The sequence below is a fragment of the Indicator indicator genome, chromosome 27 (genome assembly GCF_027791375.1).
Source record: "Indicator indicator isolate 239-I01 chromosome 27, UM_Iind_1.1, whole genome shotgun sequence".
Taxonomy (NCBI): Eukaryota; Metazoa; Chordata; class Aves; order Piciformes; family Indicatoridae; genus Indicator; species Indicator indicator.
In genome coordinates this window covers 3,086,815-3,111,807 of record NC_072036.1, presented here as the reverse complement: position 1 = coordinate 3,111,807, position 24,993 = coordinate 3,086,815, and the positions used below count along the sequence as shown (strand labels likewise).

The window sequence follows — 24,993 nt, the reverse complement described above, 5'->3', positions numbered from 1 at the left end:
ATGTGAAACAGTTGGGGGTTATTTATTAATTTATTTTCCTGATTTGCAGCCATGGATAACTCTGTTCTTTTGTTGCAGGCTTGATAGATAACTCTGGTCTGAGGCTCATTTACACTCCAGTGCTAAGGAAATACGATGCTGGGGTTATTGAAGCTGGTCTGTGGGTCAGTCTATTCCACAACATCCCACCAGGCATGCCTGAGTTCGTGTCAGAGGGTCACTGCACACAGGAATGTCTCACAGAGGTATGGCTGCAGCCCAAGCCCAAGGGCTCCCATGCTGAGAAATAGTTTGGGACAATCACTTAACTTCTTGGGAAGATTGATCGTTACTGCTGACAGACAAGGGTGAAGGCACCTACTGCCTCCTGTCCCCCAGCATGCTCAATCTTTTTGATCTGGGTATTTTATAGCATCATAGAATCACAGAATGGTCTGGGTTGGAAGGGCCTTCCAGAGTCATCCAATCCACCCCCCCTGCACTCAGCAGGGACATCCTCCACTAGATCAGGTTGCCCAGAGCCCTGTCCAGCCTCACCTTGAATATCTCCAGGGATGGGGCTTCAACCACCTCCTTGGGTAACCTGTTCCAGCATTCCAGCAGCCTCCTGGTGCAGAACTTGTTCCTCACATCCAATCTCAATCTGCTCTGCTCTCCTTTCAAGCCATTGCCCCTGGTCCTGTCCCTGCAGGCCTTTGGGAACAGTTCCTCTGCAGCTTTCTTGTAGGCCTTTCAGGTACTGGCAGGCAGCACTAAGTTCTCCCTGGAGCCTTCTCCAGACTGAACAAACCCAGCACCCTGAGCAGAGTGCTCAGCATTCAGGCTGCTTTACTGAATTATGTGGTCCTGGATGCACAGTGCTTGTTTTAATTTTGTGCTCACTCTAGAAAGTTAGGTTTGAACTGTGTGCTCACACAGCTTTCTATGGGAAAGCTATCAATAGCCTGGAAGAGCACAGAAAAAATTGTTCAGAGAGACTCATTAAGATCTGTGCATGTGCAAAAGGCTCCTACTGGTGAAGTGAAAGCCTGAAAGGCATTCCCAGACCAACCACAGAAATTAAAGACCTGGACAGATGTTGTATGTCCCAAAGCACAAAACTATCCTTTCATTGAACACTTGATTTCATTAAGAGAATTTAAATGTCTCTGCAGGAAATGGAAGCATTGTCTAGAATCTGTCACAGGAGACTCTGATTTACTTTGTCATTTATAGAGAAAAGTTGAACCAATGCTTGTGATCACAGAGTCACTTGGGCGGAAAGGACCTTGAGATCATTGAATCCAACCCTGTCCTAGCATCTCCCTGTAGACAACTCTTAGACCATGTCCCTAAACTCATCCCAACATCTTTTAAACACCTTCAGGAATGGGGACTCCAGCACTGCCCTGGGCAGCCTGTGCCAGGGCCCAATGAGCCTTTTGGTGAAGAAATTTTTCCTACTCTCCAACCTAAACGTCCCCTGGGGCAACTTGAGGCCATTTCCTCTCATCCTATCAATTTTACCTGGGAGAAGCCAACCCCCACCTCACCCCAACTTTCTCTCAGGGAGCTGTAGAGAGCAATGAGGTCTCCCCTCAGCCTATTCTTCCCCAGGCTGAACACCCCCAGCTCCCTCAGCTCTTCCTCACAGGACTTGTATTCAAGAGCCTTCAGCAGCCTCATTGCCCTTTTCTGGACATGAGGTGACATGGAGAGGTTCTGATGTGGTTTGGAGTAAAGGATGAAGTAGATCCAGAATTTGGATTTGTTCTTGGTGCTGTTGAATGCTGCACTCTGTCAGAGCAGTTTTCAGCCCAGAAGCGCTGGAGCTTGTGAGGGGTCTGACCTTAAGGCTTCACATCAAAGGTACTGGGGTAGCAGTGGCTGAGGTGAATGGCTCCAGAGCAGAGGACCACAGTGGGGAAGCCTTCCTAAAGCATCAAAACTGCAGCAAAAGAGCGAAGGCAAAAGGGCAGGGAGAGAGATGGTGTCCCCAGCTCCCACTCCATCAGGAGCCCTGAGCGATGGTGGCAGCAGCCTCTGGTCGCAGAGCTGCCCCAGGGAGCGTGGTGAACAGGCCATAGTGCAGCAGCTGGTGCAGGCAGGACAGACAGGGCACCAGTTCCACCACTGGTCAGTACTAACCCAGAGGAGGAACGAGCCATGGTTTCCCCTTGCTCCAGACCCATCACCAGGAGGAATATGGGGACCCAGGTGGAGCTGGCACACAAAGACACAGCTGTCCTGCTCTGTGCAAAATGTGAGCCTGCTGCCGAATGAGGTGGGAGCTCTGGTGACAGAGGCACAGAGGCACAGAGAAGGTGGAGCTCCAGAATGCCAGCTTTGCTTCAGGCTTTACCAGCCCTCAGACCCAGGAGGCAAGAGAGAAGGTCCAGAGGAAGGAATGGGAGGACTGGATTAGAGATCACCTAGACAAGCTGGGCATCCACAGACCCATGGGTCCTGAAGGGATGCACCCATGAGTGCAGAGGGAGCTGACTGAGCTTGTTGCTAAGCCACTCTCACATCAATTTTGAAACATCCTGGAGAACAGGAGACAGGCCTGAGGACTGGGGACAATAACAGAATCATCTAGTCCCAAGCCCCCTGCCATAGGCAGTGACATCTCACACTAGATCAGGTTGCCCAGAGCCACATCCAGCCTGGCCTCAAAAACCTCCAGGGGTGAGGCAACCTCCCTGGACAATCTATGCCAGTGTCTCACCACCCTACCACTCTCATGGTGAAAAACTTCCTAACATTCAATCTGAATCTACCCATTTCTATTTTTTTCCATTCCCCCTAGTCCTATCACTACCTGACACCCTAAAAAGTCTGTCCCCAGCTTTCTTGTAGGTCCCTTAAGAGGGTTGTGGTCAATGCTTCAGGGTATGGCTGGAGGTCTGTAGCCAGTGGTGTTCTCCAAGGGACTTGGGTCCAGTCCTGTTCAATGTCTTCATCAACAACATGGATGAAGGGGCAGAGTGAACCCTCAGCCAATTTATTGATACCAAACTGGGAGGGGTGGCTGACACCCTGCCAGGCTATGCTGCCACCCAAAGTGACCTGGACAGGCTTGGAGTGTTGGGCAGAGAAGACCTCATGAAGGTCAACAAAGGCAAGGGAAGGGTCCTGCAGCTGGGGTGGAACAACCCCTGCAGCAGTACAGGTGAGGGGGGATCGGCTGGAGAGCAGCTCTGGGAAGAAAGACCTGGGAGTGCTGAGGGACAACAGGATGGCCATGAGATAGCAGTGTGCCCTTGTGGCCAAGAAGGCCAGTGGTGTGCTGGGGTGCATCGAGAGTCAGCAGGTCCAGGAAGGTTTCTCTCCTTCCCTCTATTCTACCCTGGTGAGGCTGCAGCTGAGGTATAGTGTCCAGTTCTGGGCTCCCCAGTTCAAGATGGACAGGGAACTACTAGAGAGAGCCCAGCAGAGGCTGTGAGGATGCTGAGGAGCTGCAGCATCTCTTAGGAGGAGAGGCTGAGAGCCCTGGGGCTGTTTAGCCTGGAGAAGAGCAGCCTGAGAGGGGATCTGATCAACAGCTAAAGGCTGGAGGTCAAGAGGATGGGGCTGGGCTCTTCTCAGTGGTGGTCAGTGACAGAACAAGGGCAAGGGACACAAACAAGAACCCAGGAGGTTTTGCTTGAACTTAAGGACAAAACTCTTTGGTGTGAGGGTGCTGGAGCCCTGGAGCAGGCTGCCCAGAGAGGTTGTGGAGTCTCCTTCTCTGGAGAGATTTCAAACCTGCCTGGATGTGTTTCCGTGCAGCCTGGTCTAGGTGACCTTGCTCTTGCAAATATTTTCAACTTGGAAAAACCTTTCATGTGTAATCTTTCAGGAATTTTTTCCCAGTTGAGTTGAAGATGGGAAGTGGAGTATGTTATAATTGCAGCCTCTTAATTCCAAGTGCTGCCAGGGAAAGGGTGCTAACATCATTCACAGTACTTCTTCACAGTACCAATCCATACTCAGCAGTACTGACCATGAGCACTGAAATAATGTGCAGCTCTCAGCCTGATGCCTTTGAGAGTCTTCAACTACTGAGAATTATTGATGGTGCAGCTGAGTTCCACAACTACTGTGTGATTAGGAGCAAACCAAAATTAAGCCAAATCCCAACCCACCAAACAACCCCAGAAAACTGCTTGCCTGCTCTGTACCTAAACCCTTCATTTGGGTCTGGATCGAGGGACTGCAAAATGCATTCATGAATCTGTCTTCTCTCGGTTGTACATGCATGACACTGCAGCAGGGCACACTGATGCTCTTGGTTTCCTCTGGGCAGGCTCTAGGTGCTGAGAGGCCTGCAGGGATCCATGTGTTTGCAGTGCTGCTCCACGCTCACCTTGCTGGCAGAGCTATCAGGTTGCGCCACTTCCACAGAGGCGAGGAGCAGAAGCTGCTGGCCTATGATGAGGAGTTCGACTTCAACTTCCAGGAGTTCCAGTACCTGAAAGAAGAAAGAACCATCTTGCCGGTAGGAGAGCCTTACACCCTCCCTGAGTCCTTAAGAGCTGCAGTGCCTGAGGGTTACTCACAGCTAGGGGTGATGTTGCTGCTGAGTCTCTTCTGATAGAATCATGGAATTATTAGAATCATAGAATCACTAAGGTTGGACCTCTTAGATCATCAAGTCCAACCTTCTACCCAATGCCTCCATGACTACTACTAGGTCATGTCCCAGTGTGCCACAGCTACTCCTGAGTGTTTTGTAAATATTTCCACTTTTCACAAAATCCCAGAGTCCGTCCAGTTGGCAGAGCCCTCCAAGCTCATCCAGTCCAGCCCTCCACCCAGCACTGCAGGGTCACCAAACCATGTCCCTAAGCACCAGGTCCATGCTGCTGGAACACCCCCAGGGATGGTGACTCCAGCACTGGCCTGGGCAGAACATTCCAATGTCTGAGAGCCCTGCCAGTGCAGAAATATTTCCTGAGCTCCAGCCTGAGCCTCCCCTGGGGCAGCTTGGAACCATTTCCTCTGCTCCTGTCCCTTGCCACCAAGGAGCAGAGGCTGCTCCCTCCTCACTCCAACCTCCCTTCAGGGAGCTGCAGAGAGCAATGAGGTCTCCCTCAGCCTCCTCTTCTCCAGCCTCAACACCCCCAGCTCCCTCAGCCCCTCCTCTAGCCCAGGGGCTCCAGGCCCTTCTCCAGCCTCACTGCCCTGCTCTGCACAGGCTCCAGCCCCTCAGTGTCCTTCCTGCAGTGAGAGCCCAGAGCTGAACACAGCACTCGAGGTGTGGCCTCCCCAGTGCTGAGCACAGGGGGAGGGTCACCTCCTGTCCCTGCTGCCCACCCTGCTTCTGATCCAAGCCAGGATGCCATTGGCTTTCTTGGCCCCCTGGGCACTGCTGGCTCATGGTCAGTGACTGCCAACCAACACCCCCAGGTCCGTCTCCATGCTGCAGCTTTCCAACCACACATCTCCAGGTCTGGAGCTCCCCATGGGGTTGTTGTGCCCCAGGTGCAGTACCTGGCACTTGGTCTTGCTGAACTTCACCCAATGAGCCTTGGCCCATGGCTCTCACCTTTCCAGACCCTGCTGTGAAGCTTCTTTATCCTCTAGCAGTTGAACACAGCCACCCAGCTTGGTGCCATCTGCAAACTCACTGAGACTGCCTCAATGCTCTCACCCAGATCATTGATAAAGGCATTAAAGAGGCCAGGCCCCAGCTCTGAGCCCTGGGGACACCACTGGTGACTGGGCCCCAGCCAGGTCCAGCTCCATTCCCAACCACTCTCTGGGCCTGGCCATCAGCCAGTTTTTAACCCAGTGCAGAGGGCACTGAGCCAAGCCCTGTGCCAAGAGTTTCTCCTTTCAGCAGGAGGATGCTGTGGGACACAGTGTCAAAGGCTTTGCTAAAGTCCAGGCTGACAATATCCATGGCACTTCCCTCATCCCCTAGCCAGGTCACCTTGCTGCAGAAGGAGATCAGATCAGTCAGGGTGGACCTGCCTTTCATAACCCCCTGCTGCCTGGCCCTGATCTCTTGGCTGTCTTGTAAGTGACGTGTGATGGCACTCAGGGTGCCCTGCTCCATGAACCTTCCCTGTCACCCATCTCAGACTGACAGGCCCAGGGTTCCCTGCACTGTGTTCACTTCAGAACTGTCTTGGCCAATCAATTCAAGCTGCTGCTTGAGTGTGTTTGATGTCCACAATTACTGGATGTGAACTTTACCATCACCAGTGTTTGAAGCCAGCAGATGGGTGCCTGGTTGTGCCATCTTTGTGCATCCAGCCAGGTGCATTGGAAGGAAGCAGCACGTCCTGGCAAACACATCTGCACCTCAGCCAGTTCTTCACTAGTGGAAAAAACCTTCTGGTAGAAGAACTTTTGCACTGCTGTTCCCAGTTCTTGTGAGAGCAATGTCCTGCAGCTCTTAGAGAAATCCCAGCCACAGTGACAGAACAGAGCAGAAGCTCTGGGTTTGGTTCCTGTGCTCAGTCATTCATTATCAATTATTCCCTCATCTCTTGGTCGTTCCACACAGCACCTGAGGACAGACAATTCAGTTCTGCAAAGATTGGATGTACAGCTGCTGATGTACCTGTGTGATGTAACCTGATGTAAATGGGCAGATGTGGAATATCAAACAGCTGGATTGTGTTTAGTTGGAGGCTGCAAGGGAGCTGAAAAGAGCACTGCAATGACTGAGCTTCAAGTATGGTCAGGAGCCCCATGGTATAAAACTCTAGGCTTGTCTTCAAGTCCCTTTCCCTTTCCTACCTCTTCTCACACCCTGGGAGAATTTGGTGTTTGTCCTTTGCAGACAAGAAGCCAAAGTACTAACTTTGTAATTTGATGTCTGCAGCAAACCCTGAATATTCAGGTGCAGCATTGACTCTTTGAAGTCCAACTGCTTGTATTCCACAGGGACTTCAAATACAAACCAGTCTTACCTCCTGGAGGAAAGAAGTGTGGAAGGGTTTAGGAAGAGGGCTGGCAGAAGATGACATCCTGTGATATTTGTAGGAAAAATCCATGCAGATTATAGAGAAAGGCTCCCTAATATTCCAGAGCAAAAGGGAGCAGACAGCAGAAAGACTAAAGGAGACCTCTGATAACATCAACAGCTTCCAGAGGGCAGCTCAGGTGGAAGCTGGAATTCTTTCTCTGAAGTGAGCACTTCTCATACCTTTTGTTTTTCCCACCACTCCCAGCACAGCTTCCCCTGTGTCACCTACCTGGACTTGTGCAGAGCCTCTGGCACTGTCCCATGAGACATCCTGGTCACCACACTGGAAAAACATGGGCTAGAGGGAGGGACCACTGACTGGATAAAGAATTGGCTGGACAAGGGGCAATGGCTTTGAGCTGGTAGAAGAGGGGAGATTGAAACTGGAGATTAGAATCGTAGAATTGTAGAACATTACATGTTGGAAGGGACCTCCAGAGATCATCATCCAGTCCAACCTCCCTGCCAGAGCAGGGTCACTTAGGGCAAGTCACACAGGAACACATCCAGGTCAGTTTTGAAAGTCTCCAGAGGAGACTCCACTACCTCTCTGGGCAGCCTGCTCCAGGCTCCAGCACCCTCACTGCAAAGAAGTTCCTCCTCATGTTGAGCTGAAACCTTCTCTGGTCAAGTTTGTCTCCATTGTTCCTTGGCTTATTGCTGTGCACCACCCAAAAGAGCCTGGCCCCCTCCACTTCACACCCACCCCTCACATATTGATTGACATTGATCAGATCTCCTCTCAGCCTTCTCTTCTCAAGACTAAACAGCCCCAAGGCTCTCAGTCTCTCTTCATCTCCTAATCATCCTTGTGGCTTTCTGTTGGGTTCTCTCCAGCAGCTCCCTGTCTCTCTGGAACTGGAAGGAAGATATTCTTTAGAGTGAGGGTGGTGAGACACTGGAGCAGGTTGCCCAGGGAGGCTGTGGCTGCTCTCACCCTGGGTGTTTTCAAGGCCAGGCTGGATGAGGCCTGAAGCAACCTGGGCTGGTGGGAGGTGTTACCATGGGGCTGGAACTGGATGATCTTTAAGGCCCCTTCTAACCCAACCCATTCTATGCATTTTGGACTAGAGTCTAATCAATTAACTAATATTAAAAAATTTAATTCAATTTCTTGTTATCCTCACCTTCTGAAAGCTCTTTCATCCTTCCTTCAGCTTCTGGAGTCCAGGTTATTTGTCTTCTTTGTGCACTAGCACTCTCACCTGAATTTTGAAGCAAAAGATCGAATCTGGCAGGAGGAACATTTCCAGTGTGAGCCATGGGACACTAGAACTGGCAGCAGCCAACATGTTCCTGCTGGGAGCAGCAATGCTGTACCAGTTATGCTGCTTCAGAAACCTCCCCCTGCTTTTGGCTGGCACCAGACTGACTCACCTGCTTCCAGCACCTAGCTGGGGTAGTGCTAGCACTGAGCTGGCAACCAGACAGCTACAGGACAGGAGAAAGTCTCAACCTTGGAAGCAACATCAGATTTTTTTTCAGGGAAGATGATGATATAAAAAAACGAACCAAAGCAAATAAAACACTGGCAGCCTTATGATATGAAGCTGTCCCACCAGACCTGGTCACGCTGGAGAGCTGTGTGGGGAGAAATGGAATCAAATCCAACAAGGGCAAGGTTGTTCATCTAGGGAAGAATAACCCCACGGACCAGGATAATTTGGGGCCTGACCTGTTGGAGAGCAGCATAAGGGAAAGGGACATGGGGTTGCTGGTGGACAGAAGGATGCCCATGAGCCAGCAATGTGCCCCTGTGGCTAAGAAGGCCAAGGGCATCCTGGGCTGGATTAGAAGGGCTGTGGTGAGAAGGTCCAGAGATGTTCTGCCCCTCTACTCTGCCCTGGTGAGGCCACATCTGGAATATTGTGTCCAGTTCTGGGCCCCTCAGGTCAAGAAGGACCTCAGGGAAATGCTTGACAGAGTCCAGCACAGAGGCACAGAGCTGCTGCAGGCAGTGGAACATCTCCTGTGAGGCCAGGCTGAGGGAGCTCTGGGGCTTGGAGCTCGGAGCAGAGGAGCCTGAGGGCTGCCCTCATTGCTGGGGATAAAGATGTGCAGGGCTGGAGCCAGGCTCTGCTCAGGGATGTCCAAGGACAGGACAAGGGCCACTGGGTGCCAGCCGGAGCAGAGGAGAGGTTGTGGGAACAGAAGGGAAAACTTTGTCCCTGTGAGGGTGCTGGAGCCTGGAGCAGGCTGCCCAGAGAGGTTGTGGAGTCTCCTTCTCTGGGGACTTTCCAAACCCACCTGGATGTGTTCTGTGTGACCTGCCCTGCCCTGGGTGACCCTGCTCTGGCAGGTGGTTGGACTGGGTAATCTCTGGAGGTCCCTTCCAACCCCTAATGTTCTGTGACTTTTGATATCTGGCAATGTTCTTCAGTGTTTTAATTCATTTGACTATCACAGTGATTTTGGTGTCTGTATTTGAGTAAGTGGAAGCAATAAAGGAGCTCCTCAGCTGCAGCTCAGCCTGTCAGGACAACAAGAGGTTAATTCCTTGTACCTGAGAAGGCAAGCAAGGAGCCTTTCCCAGGCCTGTCTGTCAGTGCAGCTGAGTCTTTGTCTGCCACTCCTCCACTCCCAGGCTTGGCAGATAAACAGATGTTATTTTGAAGTGGAAAACCTTATTTTACTCTTTTGGCAAGTAGGTCTCTTGAAGCTGGCAGGGTAAGTTGGCCTGGGGGAAGCTATCCCAAGCAGCACTGGAGGAGTTTGGGAGCAAGAATCCTGTGTGCACATTGTCTGCAGATATTTTCCTGAAAGCAGGATTGTAGCTGGGCACCTTCACTGCTTTTCCAAAGACTGGATTAGACTCTTAGTAAAACTCCATTTAAATCTGTGGAGGATCCCTGAGGATCTGGGTTCTACTGGATTCCAACCTTCCTCTTGTCTTTTCCATGGTACTCCTTGTCAAAAGGGCATCTGGGATCACAGGCATGCTGAGCGCCAAGGCCTTAGCCTTTGCCAATTACCTAATCCTTTGTTCCCCTGCTCTGCTCTTTCTTCCTTGTGTGTTTGCTGTCAGCTGTGGCTAAATGAAGCTGATGCTAACAAAATTCAGACCTGAAGTTCCAAACTCTTCTGTTTCAGGGCGATCATTTGATCACAGAATGTCACTACAGTACTGTGGACCGGATCCGCATGACCTGGGTAAGAAAGGTGTCATGGATCAAAATATCCACCCAGGTAACAGTGGGGACTGCAGGATTGTCACACAGTGCTGTTGGATGTGTGTTGGATGTGCTCCTGCCTCTGTGCACAGCTGGGTGTCATCCTTCCTTTCACAGAATCCTAGCTTTTAAGGCCATCAGGAGTGTTCTGCCCATGGCTTGAGCTCTTGCACAAAGCACTCATCCGAGTAGTTTAGAACAAGGAGCAGGCCAGCTCATAAACCCAGTCCCCGGCACAAGCAGTGCTCTCTCCAGAGCATGCACCAACATGCACCAACATGCACACTCTGCATGTTCAGAGGAATTGTTTTGATCTCCTTGATACACATTCCCCCCGCAAGCTGTCATTGCCAGTTCTCACACACTGAGTTTTCCTTATGCCATGGCTGAGACCCTAGAATGCTTCAGGATGAAAGGGACCTTTGGAGCTCATCCAGTCCCACCCCTCTGCAGTCTGCAGGGACATCTGCTCAGAGCCCCAGACAACTTGACCTGGGCCATCTCCCACCTCTCTGGGTAATCTGAATCAGAGTTTCACCATCTTCAGCAGAAAACATTGCTCCCTTCTCTCCAGTCTGAATCTCCCTGCCTTAGTTCAAACCATCACCCCTTGTCCTGTCACCACAGGCCCTGATGAAAGTCTGTCCCCAACTTTTTTCTCAGCTCCTCTAAGTACTGAAAGGCCACAAAAAGCTCTCCATGGAGCCTTCTATTCTCCAGGCAGTTGACACCAATCCTTCTGTTCACACAAGCAGTGAAACCCCAGAACATTACCAGCAGTGCTGATCTTCTGAATTTAGCCCACTGACCGCGGGGCTTGCTCAGATGGCACCACTTGTTTTTGTGCCCGAGATGGGATCCAGGCAGAATGCAGCTGCTGCAGGCGAGGTCCCTCCTGGACAGCTGCTGCCCCTGGGGCAGCTCCAGGGGAGCCCATGCCATCCCTCTGCAGCTGGGGCATGAGGAGCGGCTGTGCTGCAGCCCCAGGTGCATATCCATGGCAGTGGACATCACAGGGCCGTGGCCAGGGCTGAGCATCCCCTTCAGGCTGGAAGGTATCCAGCTAAGGTCTGGCAAACAGCAGCAGCTTCTATCCCTGATGCTGCTTTGCAGGTCAGCAGGCACCAAGCTCCAGCTATTGTGATGTGGCCACTTGGTTTTGGAAGTGAAACAAATTCAGGTCTGCAAACACAAGCTGGGCTGCAGCCTGGCTGTGAAACCAGAGGGCCATGTCAGAGACAGTTTGTTTAGGCAGGGGTGGAGCTGCCAGTACCCAGCCTTTGCCAGGGGCTGAGCCCTCTTCCTCTGGAGGGTCAGGTGAGGTCTGAGGGGTTTCCGAACAAGGAAGACCTGTTCCTGGCACCAAGAGAGATCAGGGAAACCTCTCTCTGAATCATCACTTGCATGTAGGTGCATGTGGTAGGCACATCAAGGAGAGTGAACAAGTGAGAACGAAGGCTTTAGAGTTTCTGTCTTCTGTGTGGTGACCACACCAGCTCTCAGCCCTTGGTCCCTGCTTTGTCTTCTCCATTCCTATTCATTTGGTGAGATTTGTGGAACTGTTCCCACACAGGATTGGGAACAATCTTCAAGTTGATTTTAGAGTCTGTTTCTTCTACTGCCTGAAAAACTTACTTAAATTCTTTGTTTTGTACTTAGTGCTCATTTGCATCTGAGGCAACATTCCCTTAACTCTTTCCCTTCTTCCTCCATCTGTGTATATGTGCTTACAAGTGGAGTCCATACAGGTACACATCCCATTTCACCAGGAAAAGCCCATTTCATTTCTTATTAAACAAACTAAGGATCCTACCAGATTTGTTTTCCACATCTACTCCACTTTAAAGCCTTTTTTCTAGAGCTGAAAATAAACCTGAACCTGTCAGACAGTGCTCTGCAACACAGCAGGAGGCTTTATTTTACTGACAGCTGCTCTGACACCTTTTAAGCTTAGGATGTGTCTCTTGAACTTGCAGTTTATTTTGTAATGAATGATGGTGATGGAGTCTCTTCTTGCTACTTGCTGCAAGATAAAGGTTTGAACTGGGCCTCCTGACGCAGGCTTCATTACCATAGAAATGTTAATCACTGGTTCTGTCTGTGGGGTTCTAATGCTATCTGCAGGGTGGTCTGAGCACCAGGAATGAGATGTGCCTGTCCTACCTGCTCTACTACCCCAGGATCAACCTCACCCGCTGTGCCAGCATCCCAGACATCATGGAGCAGCTCCATTTCATTGGTGTCAAGGAGATCTACAGACCAGTCAGGCAAGTCCAGTGCTTGTGGATGTGTGCAGCACCTCTGCCTCTGTCTGTGGGGCTGCAGGGTCATTTTTATGTGACAGAATCATAGAATACATCTGGTTGGCAGAGCCCTCCAAGCTCATCCAGCCCAACCCTTCACCCAGCACTGCAGGGTCAACACCAAACCATGTCCCTAAGCACCTATCTGAGAGACCTTCCAGTGCAGAAATATTTCCTGAGATCAGCCTGAGCCTCCCCTGGTGCAGCTTGGAACCATTTCCTCTGCTTCTGTCTTTTGTTGGTTTTTTTGGGTGGGTGGTGTTGGTGTTTTTGTTTGGTTGTTTTTTTTTTTTTTTGCTTGTTTGTTTTTTCCCACACCCGTCTAAAAAAATCTCAATTTATATCATAGCAATGTTTCAAGTCTGTCAATGTATTAAGATCTATCAGTGCTTCACTTATAGAGAATTTTGAAACAGGAGTTTAGGAGAGAGACTGTTTGCTAAGGCCTGCAGGGACAGGACAAGGGATAATGGCTTCAAACTAGAGCAGAGCAGATTTAGATTGGATGTGAGGAACAAGTTCTGTACCTTGAGGCTGCTAGAACACTGCAACAGGTTGCCCAGGGAGGTGGTTGGGGCCCCATCCCTGGAGATATTCAAGGTGAGGTTGGACAGGACTCTGGGCAACCTGATTTAGTGGAGCATGTCCCTGCTGACTGCAGGGGGATTGGACTGGATGAGCTTTGGAGGTCCTTTCCAACCCAGACCATTCTATGATTCTATTATTACCCTTGGTAGGTTCATTGTCAGTAATTCTGTTGAAGGCAATCAGTGCAAGCAGATCCTAGAACTGTTGCTCACATATAGAGCTTAGGATCATACAATCCTAGAATGGAATTCTAGGTGGGGGACACCTCCCACCAGCCCAGGTTGCTCAAGGCCGGATCCAGTCTGGCCTTGAACACCTCCAGGGAGGAGGCATCCACAACCTCCCTGGGCAAACTGTTCCAGTGTCTCACCACCCTCACTCTGCAGAACTTCTTCCTAATGTCCAATCTAGACCTACCCTGCTCCAGTTTCAGAGCATTGCCCCTTGTCCTATCACCATGTCCTCTCCTGTAGCCCCTTCAGGTAACGGAAGGCTGTTCTAAGGTCTCCCTGGAGCCTTCTCCAGGCTGAACAGACCCAACTCTCTCAGCCTCTTCCCAGCCTGTGACCATCTCTGCGGCCCTCCTCTGGACCTCTCTATCAGGTCCATGTCCTTCCTGTACTGTGGGCCCCAGATCGGGACACAGCCCTGCAGGTGAGGTCTCCCCAGAGCAGAGCAGAGGGGCAGGATCTCTTTCCAGCTCTGGCCATGCTGCTTGGGATGCAGCCCAGGATGCCCTTTGCCCTTCTCTGCAGCCATTGCCTATTGGTGGCTCCTGCCCAGCTTCTCCCCCACCAGCACCCCCAAGTCCCTTTCCAGTCTCTTAATGCTGTCTCAATCACACTGACTGAAGTGCACAAAAGAGGAAGAAGTTGTATGTCTGAAAGGAAGTAGAAAGGCTGAGAGAATATTAAATTGTTCATACTAGTAGATGAATGGTAGCTAAGCACAAATATGGAGAGGAATAAGAGAGTGAAAGCTTTGGAAGGATAACAACGTCAGAGGATGATGTGCTGTGATGGAGAGGTTATTAATTATGATTTATGAAATTTGAATTATGAAAATTATAAAATATTAATAACTGATTAATCAGTATTTCATATTCAAATTCTAGTGCATGATTGTTAGCTATATCCCATAACTGGTCTCCTACCTACAATTTGAACCCAATTAGAATATTTACAGAATTAATTTTGATTAAAAAAACGAATTTTCTGCCGCTTGTCCACCAGGTGGTGACTCCCCAAGACGTTCGTGGCTTTAGCGCTATACAGGGAAGTGTTACAATGTGTCAGAAGCTTAAGTTAGAAATGTTACGCGAGCTAGTGCGAGAGGCTTCGTTATAAACGATCCTCACACTTTACGATTTTAAGAATGAGGATATTTTATTTTGAGTAAAATAAGTAAAAGCAGTGCTGGGCGTCCGGGGGGGTTCTCCTGCCCCTCCTCCGAGACGCACCGACCAGACCCTGAGACCCCTTTTTATGGTGTGTGAATTTCGCACCATTAGCAGTTTCTTATCGGTTCCTTTTTATTGCTCATCCAATTGGGTCTTTTACGACGGAAGCAGATGGTCTTTTTTTCAGATGTCTCTCTTCTGATCTTGGTCTGTGCACATGCTCAGTTAATACATCACGTAGTACTATGTGTCCTTGTGCCACCTGGTACTGCTACCTACCTTGGCAGAAACCGTTCAAGATAAGATATACAGGGATTATGTCATGGGGCCCTGATGCTACACACAGCTGTACATTGTAACTAAATCTCTACAAAAACAAGCATGCTTTTGTTTTACATTTTAAGCTCTACACTATATAATTAGCCAATAACTCTTTTCTTACTTAATAACTCTTTTCTTACTTATTACAGCTTTTAACTGAATGTTAGTGGGTGCTGCACATACGAAAGATACACTGTGTCCTTTGTGGCTAATTAAGCTTCTTAGGCCACTGCCTGCCAGGCTCCACCGGGATTGGCTCCGGGGCTGGTCTGTTCTGGGGGCAGGCTCCCTGGGCTGCGGCTGCGGCTGAGCTGCTGGTGGGCCCATGGTGAGGGCTTCCCTCCGCGCAGTAACGGGGGCAGCCTCGAGGGCAACGAGATGTAGGCTACCCTGTCGGCAGGCTCCTTTAGCAGGGGTCGGGCGGTTCCCTTGGCACGGCTGTGGCTGCCGGGAGGCTGGTCCCCGCCAGAGGCTCAGGGCTAGCAGGGTAAGTGCTGGCTCCCTGGGGAGTGGCCCTCGCAGGGTCGGCCCAGCAGGATTCTCTGTAGGCGGTCTCAGACGTCTCCGATCCTGCGCTGCGGCAGGCAGGGCTCGTGTAGTGGCTCCCTGGATGGGGCACAGTTGTGCGAAGTGGAGGCAGTGTCCCTTTGGCTGAAAGGGATCTGGCGAGACCCTCTCTTGGGGTGGTTCCGGATTTGACTTACCCTGATGTTTACAGGACTGTGGAGCGGTGAAGTGACACCCTTCTCTCCCGTGAATGGGGCGGGGTCCCGCAGGGTGCGGCTGGTGCTGTTCGTTCTTTCTGAGCTAAGCACAGAGGCTCTGTGGCTTGTTGTCTGATGCTTATGGCTGTAGTAGAAGCTTGGACTGCTGAAACTTGAGCCAGTCCCTTCCCCTGTGGGCTAAAAGCTTACCCTCGGGGGCCCAGTCATCTTTAAGACAAGGTGGGCTCTCCCTCTGACCGGTGAGGCCGGCAATATGGCGCTGGCCATCTGGGGCTTCAGCAATGGACTCCCCTTTGTAGATTCCTCAGGCAAACTGAGGCTCAACAGCCTTCCCGGGTGCTGGCTTCCCTCTGTAGTGCAGAGCCACTGGCATGCATGTGAGAGGAGCTTGATGGAAGCAATAGCTATGGAGCTTAATAGCAAAGGCTTAAGCATGAGGAGCTTACTAAGAGTGACTTGTTTACAAGTTGGGGTAATACTTGTAAGTTTCTTGAGGCCAGATTTGACCAATGTGCACTCTCGTCAACAACCAGCTTTAGCCTACAGAAAGCATGAAGCTGGAATGATGCCCTTCCTTGGCAGGAGCACGAGCATCCCATGGGATGGGTGCATGTTGCTGTTTACCCCTTAAGCATTCAGGTTGGGGTTGTTGGTGCTGTCTGTCTGGCACCTGGGCCTTTGTCCCCCTCAGCTCTGGGCTGAGTACCCGCTCCGGACAGGAGGGTGGAAGGGGGAGTGTGGCCAAACGTGTTGGGACAAGTTTTACAGTATTTGGGGCACGATTCTGGGCATATGGTGCCTTCACCACATGTGCATAGTAAATAGAAACCCATGAAGCAGTGGCAGAAGTCTAGCCAAGGGGAATCAAAGAGCTTGTGAGGTGAACTGCTGGTTGCAGGGCTTGCAGTTCTGTGCGAAGACTGTGCCTGCTGAGTGGTGAACTCCTGCTGCTCAGAGAAGATGGACAGTGCACATCTCTGAGATGTTAATCCATGTCAGAAAGAAAATCACCATTTTTCCTCCCAATAAAACAACCCTCAAGAATCAAAGTATTGGCCCACTGCTTAGCACAGAGAAATCAGTGCTGTCCTTTTGTGGTGAGATTTGTCTCCTGCAGTGCTGCACCAGCATTAAGCCTCCCCTCTGTGGATGGTAGGGGGTGGGGTCTTCTGCCACTTAGACAGCAATAACCTCCATGAAGGTCCATGTAACTCAGCTGGCATACAATCATAGAATGGGTTGGCTCGGAAGGGAGCTCCAAAGCTCATCCAGTCTAACACTCCCTCCTCAGTCAGCAGGGACATCCTCCACTAGATCAGGTTGCCCAAAGCCTTAACTTGTTGTCCAGCCTCACCTTGAATATCTCCAGGAATGGGGCCTCAACCACCTCCCTGGGCAACCTGTTGCAGCATCCTCATGGTAAGGCATGGTAAACCACAGGCTGGTAAATTTTAAACAAGGTGTTACGATTTCTCCAGTAAGTCAGCAGAAGTCTTGCTGCCCTTCATCATGAGAGTCCTTAGCAAGAACAAAAATGCTTCCCAGTTTGTGGTGGGCTCTGGCTTTTCTGCCCTTTAGTGTCAGTGGCAGGACTTGAAGGACAACATCACTCACTAAAAGTGATGTTCTGATCTCCAGAACATAACCTCAATCTTTAATGATGGGAGGAAGCCCATTCTTGACAAGATGAATCTGTGTGACTACATAAAGATCAATAAATAACCTATTTCAGATTTTGAGTGTCCCTTATGGTGCTTAAAGCATCTGTTATGATTATTATAGGCAGAATGATTAATAAAAATATTTAATAACTGGATTAATAAAAGAGAATCCCAGAGAAAATATTAATAAAACCTATTTACTGGTTTGAAATATTCAGTTGTGGAACAGATATCTCGCCAGCAGGAACGTGTAACAATTTAAACAATATTAGCAAAAACCCAGAAACAACAGTAATTTAAACTGTAAAGAAGGAAAAAAGACATCGGCAACATCTTGGCTTTGCCCACAAGGCGGGGGTGGGGGGCTCTAGAATTCTCTAGGACAACAGACTTTTTAACAGATGCTTATAAAAATCATATTTACTAGGTTACTCACTACAAACTGCTCTTTAGTCCAGTTGCTATGTTTATAATCCACAGATCACGGTAACACATGGCACACCTGGGGAGTTAAACAAAACCAAACTGGAGTCAAACAGGTGAAAGCTGAAAGAGTACAGCTTCGCTTTCTGTTGGCTTCTGCAGCCTGTTGCTGTAGCACAGACATGGGGAAAGCTTTTATCTCCGAGGGCTTTGTAGCTGAAAGCTTTGTAGCTGAAAGCTTTGTAGAAAGGTGGTTGCTGCCAAGGCTTTCAGGGCACATCGACTTTATAGCTTTGCCTTTTCTGGAGAGCTTCTTCTGCTGCAGTTTTGCAGTGGTTCTGATTGCTTCTTCCAATAAGACAAAACTGTCCTGGGGTCTTGGCTCCTCCAGGGTTTGTCCTTCGGCCCGGCAAGACATCTGTCTGCTCCTGGGCTTTGACATGTTACTGCGTAGGGCACTTGCGTCTTTCTGGGTAAACTGAGGCACAGCACACATTCCCAATTGCAAGGCAATGACGTGCGGAAAAGAGCTCCCAGCTCACACAGGCTGATGAAGAGAGATGTTTCCTACCACGCCGCATGCCCGCGGGATCAGTCCATCGATCTCACCTAAAAACCACTGGCACAACCCGTTTTTAGGTTACAGAGGTATCCATAGTCAACAGGAGAGGTATACGTAGTCAACAGGTTTCTGAGGATAGGCGTATCTAATGCAAACTATCTTCAGGAACTCATTAGCATAGGTGTCCTCCCCCTTCTCATTTTCAGGAACTCATTTACATGAGTGTCCTCCTCTTCTTCGAATATAATCATACCTGGCCAGGGACTCACAAAGCAGAACCCCTCCTTTAAGAAACACTGGTCCTCCCATGCCATACCTCTTACCAGTGGTCTCTGACTGCCTGACTGTTACCATAGGTCCTTAACAGTTGTTCTCCTTCCTGCTTTGTGAGGATGCCCTGAGGTTGGAAGGGATCTTATCACCTAAGGACAGGATTCTTGTTTACTTAACACCCTTCATTTACTTTTTCCCTTAAAAACATATATTTACTTTCTTCCTTAAAAACATACATTTACTTTTCCCTTCATCAGCAAGCTTGGCTTGGCTTTTCAGGCTTGCAGGATAAGGCTCCTGGCTTCTCTCCCAGATCTTGGACAAGGCAAGGCAAGGCAAGGCACTCACTCACATACCTGCCCAGTGAAAACAAAAATTAAGAGATAGAAACCTGATACTTGAACCTATAGAAAAGTTTTCTCCAAATGTGCCCAAAGACACACACCTGGCCCACTTGGACCCTAGGGCATGTTCAGACAAACCTGGACAATGTGGGGAATGTCCTGGAAAACCAGAGCTCCTGGCTCCTGCTCCATTGTCTGGTTCAGGGCATATCTGAGACTTTGTCCCTTCAGGACAGCATCTCAGTAGCAGGTCGGCAGTGGAAGTGATTGCAAACAGAGTGAGAATAGTCTAAAGTGGAAAGTTCCTGTGTGGATGAACTGCAGAAACATCACCAGAGTGTAGAATGCACTGTTAGTGGTGCAAGGTAGACAGTAGCTGTGGTGTTGGATGCACTCAACTAAGGTAATAGCAGGAGTTCAAAATCCAATGGCTGGTCTGGGAGTGTGTCCTCACACTTTCAGCTTGGAAGTTCTCTTTCCTTATAGAGTTTATCTTAGTCATGCAATTGCAAAATTATTTCCTATTACTACCAAGTCAGGGGATCTATGGGCTTCACTACTCTGAATTCTGGGACCTAGATCCAGACCAAAAGGGTTGGAAGAAAATCACACTGCAGTCAGGAAATCATCACACTGCAGTCAGGAAATTATCACACTGCAGTCAGAAATCATCCCACTGCAGTGTGGCCTTGCTTCATTTTGCACTCTATTTCTGTGTACATTCTCTTCACACAGGGAGCAGTTTCTAGATGAGTCCCAGCTCAGAGTCTTTCTGAGCTCAGAAAGCTCAGAATATATAAATATATAAATACTCTAAGCAGGGTTGTGCTTTCTGGAGTGCCCCTTTCTGACAACTGCAGTCAAGGGGAAAATGAGCATTTGGCCTGGGGAGATGAAGGCCTTTTGAACAGAGTGAGTATGCAGTGTGTCTGCCACAAGTGGAATAGTAATTAGAAAGAGGGATTGTTAATGCTCTAGTATTTATGACCTCACCTACAATCATTGTTTCACTAAGCTCTATCAGCCTGAGGATATGTGACCTGACAGTCATCTCTCTTGTGTCACTCTTGCACTGGCATTGCTTCACTGACTCCTGCTGCAGTAGTAGTAGCAGCAGCAGCAGTATATTTTATTACTTTATTATTTTATTATTTTTATTATCACTTTATTATTATTGGTGAGGTTTTCTTACTAAATGGCAGACCAGAAATCTCATTTCTTCCCTTTCCACATCTTTGGCTGCTTGGAAGTGGGATTGGCCTCATTTATTCCTTGGGGATGTGGCAAAGCTCTGCTGGCAGCCAGCACACAGGGGGAAGCCAAAAGGCAGCGTTCACGCCACTAGTTACTTGCTCTTCTGGCACTGCTGCCGACTGGGGCAGCTCCTCTGATGAGCTGAGCTGGGCCCTATTGTCTGAGCTATCTGCAGCTTGGCAGAGCCAGCTGGAAGCAGCTTGCTAGTGGCAAACTCTCCTCTGCAGTGCTGCCCAACACAGGAGGGGTTGTGGCTTGTTGGTGTGCTTGGGGCTTTTGTGAAACGTTGCAGCCGAAGCTCTGTGCTGATCAGCCTGGGAGCTCAGGCTGCAGGTCAGACACAGCAAGGGTGATTCTCTTTTTAAAAGGTCTTAATTTCTACAAGCATCTGGAAACAAGGCCTAAGCTGCTGGCAAACTGTGATCCTGTGCAAGTGCAGCAGTGTGCAGTGGCAGAGCTCAGCTGGGCACCACACAGATTAACTGCGCATTTGTTTTCCTCAGCAGGTTCTCCAAAAGTTTATCTCCATCAGTTCCCACTTGATGCTGTGTGTCTGTTTCCTAAACTCTCTGTTTATTTGCCTGTAGGACTTGGCCTTTCATCATCAAGAGTCCCAAGCAGTATAAAAACCTCTCTTTCACGGATGCAATGAACAAATTCAAGTGGTCCCCCTCAGAGGGTCTTTCCTACAATGACCTTGTGCTGAAGCTGCCAGTGAACGTCAGATGTTCCAAAACTGACAATGCAGAGTGGTCGGTGAGTCTGAGGGACTCTTCAGAAGGGGCTGTGGGGACAGGATGAGAGGCAATGGTTTGAAACAGGAGCAGGGCAGACTTATGTTGGACATCAGGAGGAAGCTCTGCAGAGTGAGGGTGGTGAGACACCGGAACAGGCTGCCCAGGGAGGTGGTTGAGGCCCTATCCCTAGAGACATTCAAGGCCAAACTTACTGTGCCCCTGTGCAGCCTGCTCTAGTTGAAGATGTCCCTGTGACTGCAGGGGGTTGGACAAGATGACTTTGGAGGGTCCCTTCCAAGCCCATGCACCCTGTGTGATTCTCAATCAAGCTGACAATTACAGAGCAAAGCTGTGACAAACCTGCTCATTTCCATTCTTTTCCTTGCAGATTCAAGGCATGACAGCTTTGCCCCCTACCATAGAGAGACCCTACAGGACAGAGCCAGTCATCTGCAGCTCTTCTGCTGGTTCACGTTGCAGTTTGCTCCTCAGCCTCTTGTTTGTTGCATACCTCCCAGCCAGCACCATGGCAAACCTGAGGCTCCCTGTATAATACTGCCTGCTCCTTGGTGTCTCTGCTGTGTAAGTACTGTGTGTTTGCACTGATGCCACTGTAGATTTATTTTTTTACATATGAATAAAATCAATTTGCCAGTTCCAAACAGACTGTCTGCTTCCCTCTGAAAAGTGTGTGGGTTTTTTTGTTTTTCAGTGTAAAGTTTGTACAAAACATAGGTGGTCCCCTGGCCCCCTGCACCCCAAGATCCTGCCCCATGCCTTTTTGGTACACTGTGCCCTGGATCTTGCCCCTGGTGTTCTCACACACAGCTTTGTGTATCAGTACATGCAATAAACTGAAAGCAGCCTGGTTAACCACACTCAACTCCCTGTCTGCTGTGTTCTTTTTTCTGGGTTCTTGGCATCTGTACGTTGTGAAGTCATTGATGTACAGACAGGTCTTGTGAAGGTGTATTTGAGGTTGGCTGACTGACAGGTGCTCTACAGAGTCTATAATCTGGAGTGCTGTGTCTGGTCCTGGGCTCCCAAATTCAAGAGGGACAGGGATCTACTGGAGAGGGTCCAAGAGAGGCTACAAGGGGACTGAAACATCTATGTGATGAGGAAAGGCTGAGAGCCCTGGGGCTGTTGAGCCTGGAGAAGTGAAGGCTGAGAGGGGATCTGATCAATGGTTACAAATATCTGAGGGGATCGGAAAGGGCCAGGCTCTGTTGAGTGGTGTCCTGGGATAGGACAAGGAGCAATGGACACAAACTGCAACCCAGGAAGTTCCACCTCAACATGAGGAGAAACTTCTTTGGTGTGAGCCTGGAGCAGGCTGCCCAGAGAGGTTGTGAAGTCTCCTTCTCTGGAGACTTTCCAACCCCACCTGGATGTGTTCCTGTGTGACCTGCCCTGGGTGACCCTGCTCTGGCAGAGGGGGTTGGGCTGGGTGATTTCTGAAGGTTCCTTCCAACTTTCTGTGATTCTGTGATTCATTCAAGGAGAATATTTTTGGTAGCAACACACTGCAGGCCATCTGAGTTCCTGAGAAATGTGGGTGCTGTGACTGTGAAAGGGCTGAAAGCACCTGAAAGATTCCTGTGCTAGCCCTCTGTCCTGGTGTGGTAGTTTGAGCTCTGAGTTTAGGAGCTCAAATGATAATAGATATAAATTCCTCCCCCTGCACCTCTCCCTTTTTTCTTGGCAGGGTGGAGAGACGGAAGAAAGGAAAAAAAAAAGGGGGTAGGGAAAAGGGAAAGAAAAAAAATTCGTGAAAGAAATATTCTGAAGTCGGTTTGGAAGTAGGAGGAGTAAATTTTTTTTCTTTTTTCACAAAAGGGAAAGGAAAAAAATAATTTTTTACATATATATATATATATATATATCAGTAACAGGGGGGGGGTTCACAGAGGTGAGGGATGAGGGTAAGTGGGAAAAAATATATACAAAACCAAGCCTGGATGGCCTTGTGTTCCCCTGGATGTCAGTGGATTCAGTTGAGAGAGAGAAAGGGCCCCAGCCACGTGGTCCGGTGCAGGAGACAGCAACAGCAGCAGGAAGTCCTCTCGAGCAGACGAGGCAGGAAAAAAGGGCAAAGCAGCAAGATATCCCCCCTTTTATAGGCTTGCTGGACAGGAAGGGGAAGTGGAATAGACCACCTCTGAGTCAGGGGACCACCTTCTCCCAGCAGGGGAGGGGCCAAGCCCTCCCCAGATTAAATTTCTTTTGTCCACCTGGGGCTGGGTTCTTCTCAGCCCCATCCAGGATGGGTGTGCCCCAGCACACCTGGCAGGGCTCCTTTCCCCAGTCCCTGGCAATTCCATATACTTATTTCATTTCAAGCTATTTGTACAGTGAGTAGAGTTTTAGCAAGGGGCAGGCAGACCTCTGTCCATTTGATCTGGACAGCAGCAGCAGCAGTAAAGATCCATCTCACAGACAGGTTCTGGCACTCACAAGCAGAGTGTGAGCCTGCCAGGAGCTGTTGTTGCCCTGCTGGGATGCCTGAGCATCCCAGCAGGGCAGGCTGTTGGCTGGGAGATTCTGTCTGTGCCTCATGGTTTTGCTGATTTATTTGTTTGCTTATTTATTTTGAAATCTGCAACATTTTAACTCATTGGATGTTAGACAGGGAAGATTCACAAAAAATACCTCGTGTAGTCTTCCCTTTGAGATTGTGCCACATGGTAGGACAGGAATTTGAGCAACCAAACCAATGCTTTCTTTTGGCAGCCACTCTGTTGCAGTCATCTACAGTCACAGTGATCTATACTCACACTGTTCTACAGTGCTGCCTGATCTTCACTGGGCTGTGGCTATCAAACTCAGGTCTTTGGAGCGCTGAGAGTGCTCCCCTGCTCACTGCATTGCCACCAACCTCTGCAGGCATCATAGAATCATAGAGTGGCTGGAGGTGGAAGGGACCTTAGAGATCATCTGGTTCCAACCCCTATCATGGGCAGGGACACTTCCCACCAGCCCAGGTTGCTCAAGGCCTCATCCAACCTGACCTTGAACACCGCCAGGCAGGGGACATCCACAGCCTCCTTGGGCAACCTGTTCCAGTGTCTCACCATCCTTGCAGTAAAGAATTTCTTCCTAATATCCAATCTAAACCTACCCTGCTCTATTCTCAAACCATTGCCCCTTGTCCTGTCACCATAGACCCTCATAAACAGTCCTTCTCCAGTTGTCTTGTAGTCAGGTACTGGAAGGCAGTTTAACATCTCCCTGGAGCCTTCTCTTCTCCAGGATGAACAGCCCTGACTCTCCCAGTCTGTCTCCACAGGGGAGGGTCTCCAGCCCTCTGATCATCATTGCAGTACTGCTCTGGACCTGCTCCATCACATCCACGTTCTCCTTGTGCTGGGGTCTCCAGAGCTGGACACAGCGTTGCAGGTGGGGTCTCACCACAGCAGACAGGAGAGGTAGAATCCCCTCACCTGCCCTGCTGGCCATGCTGCTTTTCATGCAGCCCATGAGGGATTTTTGGGTTGCTCATGCCAAGGACTTCATCAGCAACCCCAAGTCCTTCTCTGCAGAGCTGCTCTCTGCTCGTGGACTTTGCTGCACACATTTTGTATCACTGTGCACTCTAGCACAGTGTGGTGAGTCCAGAGCAGATCAGGAACCTGACAGAGCTGAGCTCAAAATCAGGTTTCTGCCTATTTTGGTTCACTGTTTTTTGCCAGTTGCAGTTCTCAGTGAGGGCTGTTCTGTTGCAAAGGAATCACGGAATAGATCTGCTTGGAACAGACCTCAGAGATCATCCAGGCCAACCCTTGACCCAGCAAATATCACATTAAAGGGGAAAGCAAGGAGAGGATTTGGGAACTGCCCTCTGCTTGAGAAGTGAAGAGAGCATCCTAAAGCTGGTTAGGTTTCCTTGTAGGTAGCCAAAATGACACTGTGCATGAAGTGGCAGAGAGGCACTGAAGGAGCTGCTGAGAATGAGTCAGGTAGAGGTGAACTTTCCAGGAACTGTAACAATCTCATTACACAATTTATGCCTAAGGGGAGTTCAGAGTGAACTGGGAAGATGCAGGGTCACAGGGCCCACTAAATCCTCCTAAGGCTGCAACTCATACTAAATCCTGGGAAATTGCTTCACTGTCCTTTGGCAGCTTCTTGCTCTAAATATACCTGGACAGTGATGTGTGCTCCCATCCTTCCCACTGCTGCTGGACAAGGTAAGGAAAAGAGGTATGCCAAACAGCATGAGGATTTTTGGGGCTCAAACCCATGAAGTGTCAATAAAGAAATTTCAGACACTGGAACAGGCTGCCTGGGGAG

At 49.6% G+C, this 24,993-nt stretch overlaps 1 protein-coding gene across 1 annotated transcript in view; it reads left to right on the top strand.

The window, feature by feature from the left end:
• MOXD1 (monooxygenase DBH like 1) overlaps nucleotides 1–21,253 on the top strand; it is a 61,918-nt gene extending 40,665 nt beyond the window's left edge. The window contains exons 7-12 of the mRNA XM_054393018.1: nucleotides 79–245; nucleotides 4,268–4,459; nucleotides 10,031–10,090; nucleotides 12,235–12,377; nucleotides 20,551–20,719; nucleotides 21,089–21,253. Coding sequence (XP_054248993.1) covers nucleotides 79–245; nucleotides 4,268–4,459; nucleotides 10,031–10,090; nucleotides 12,235–12,377; nucleotides 20,551–20,719; nucleotides 21,089–21,253 — 896 coding nt within the window. The remainder of the gene's footprint in view (nucleotides 1–78; nucleotides 246–4,267; nucleotides 4,460–10,030; nucleotides 10,091–12,234; nucleotides 12,378–20,550; nucleotides 20,720–21,088) is intronic.
• Nucleotides 21,254–24,993: the final 3,740 nt, after the last annotated feature.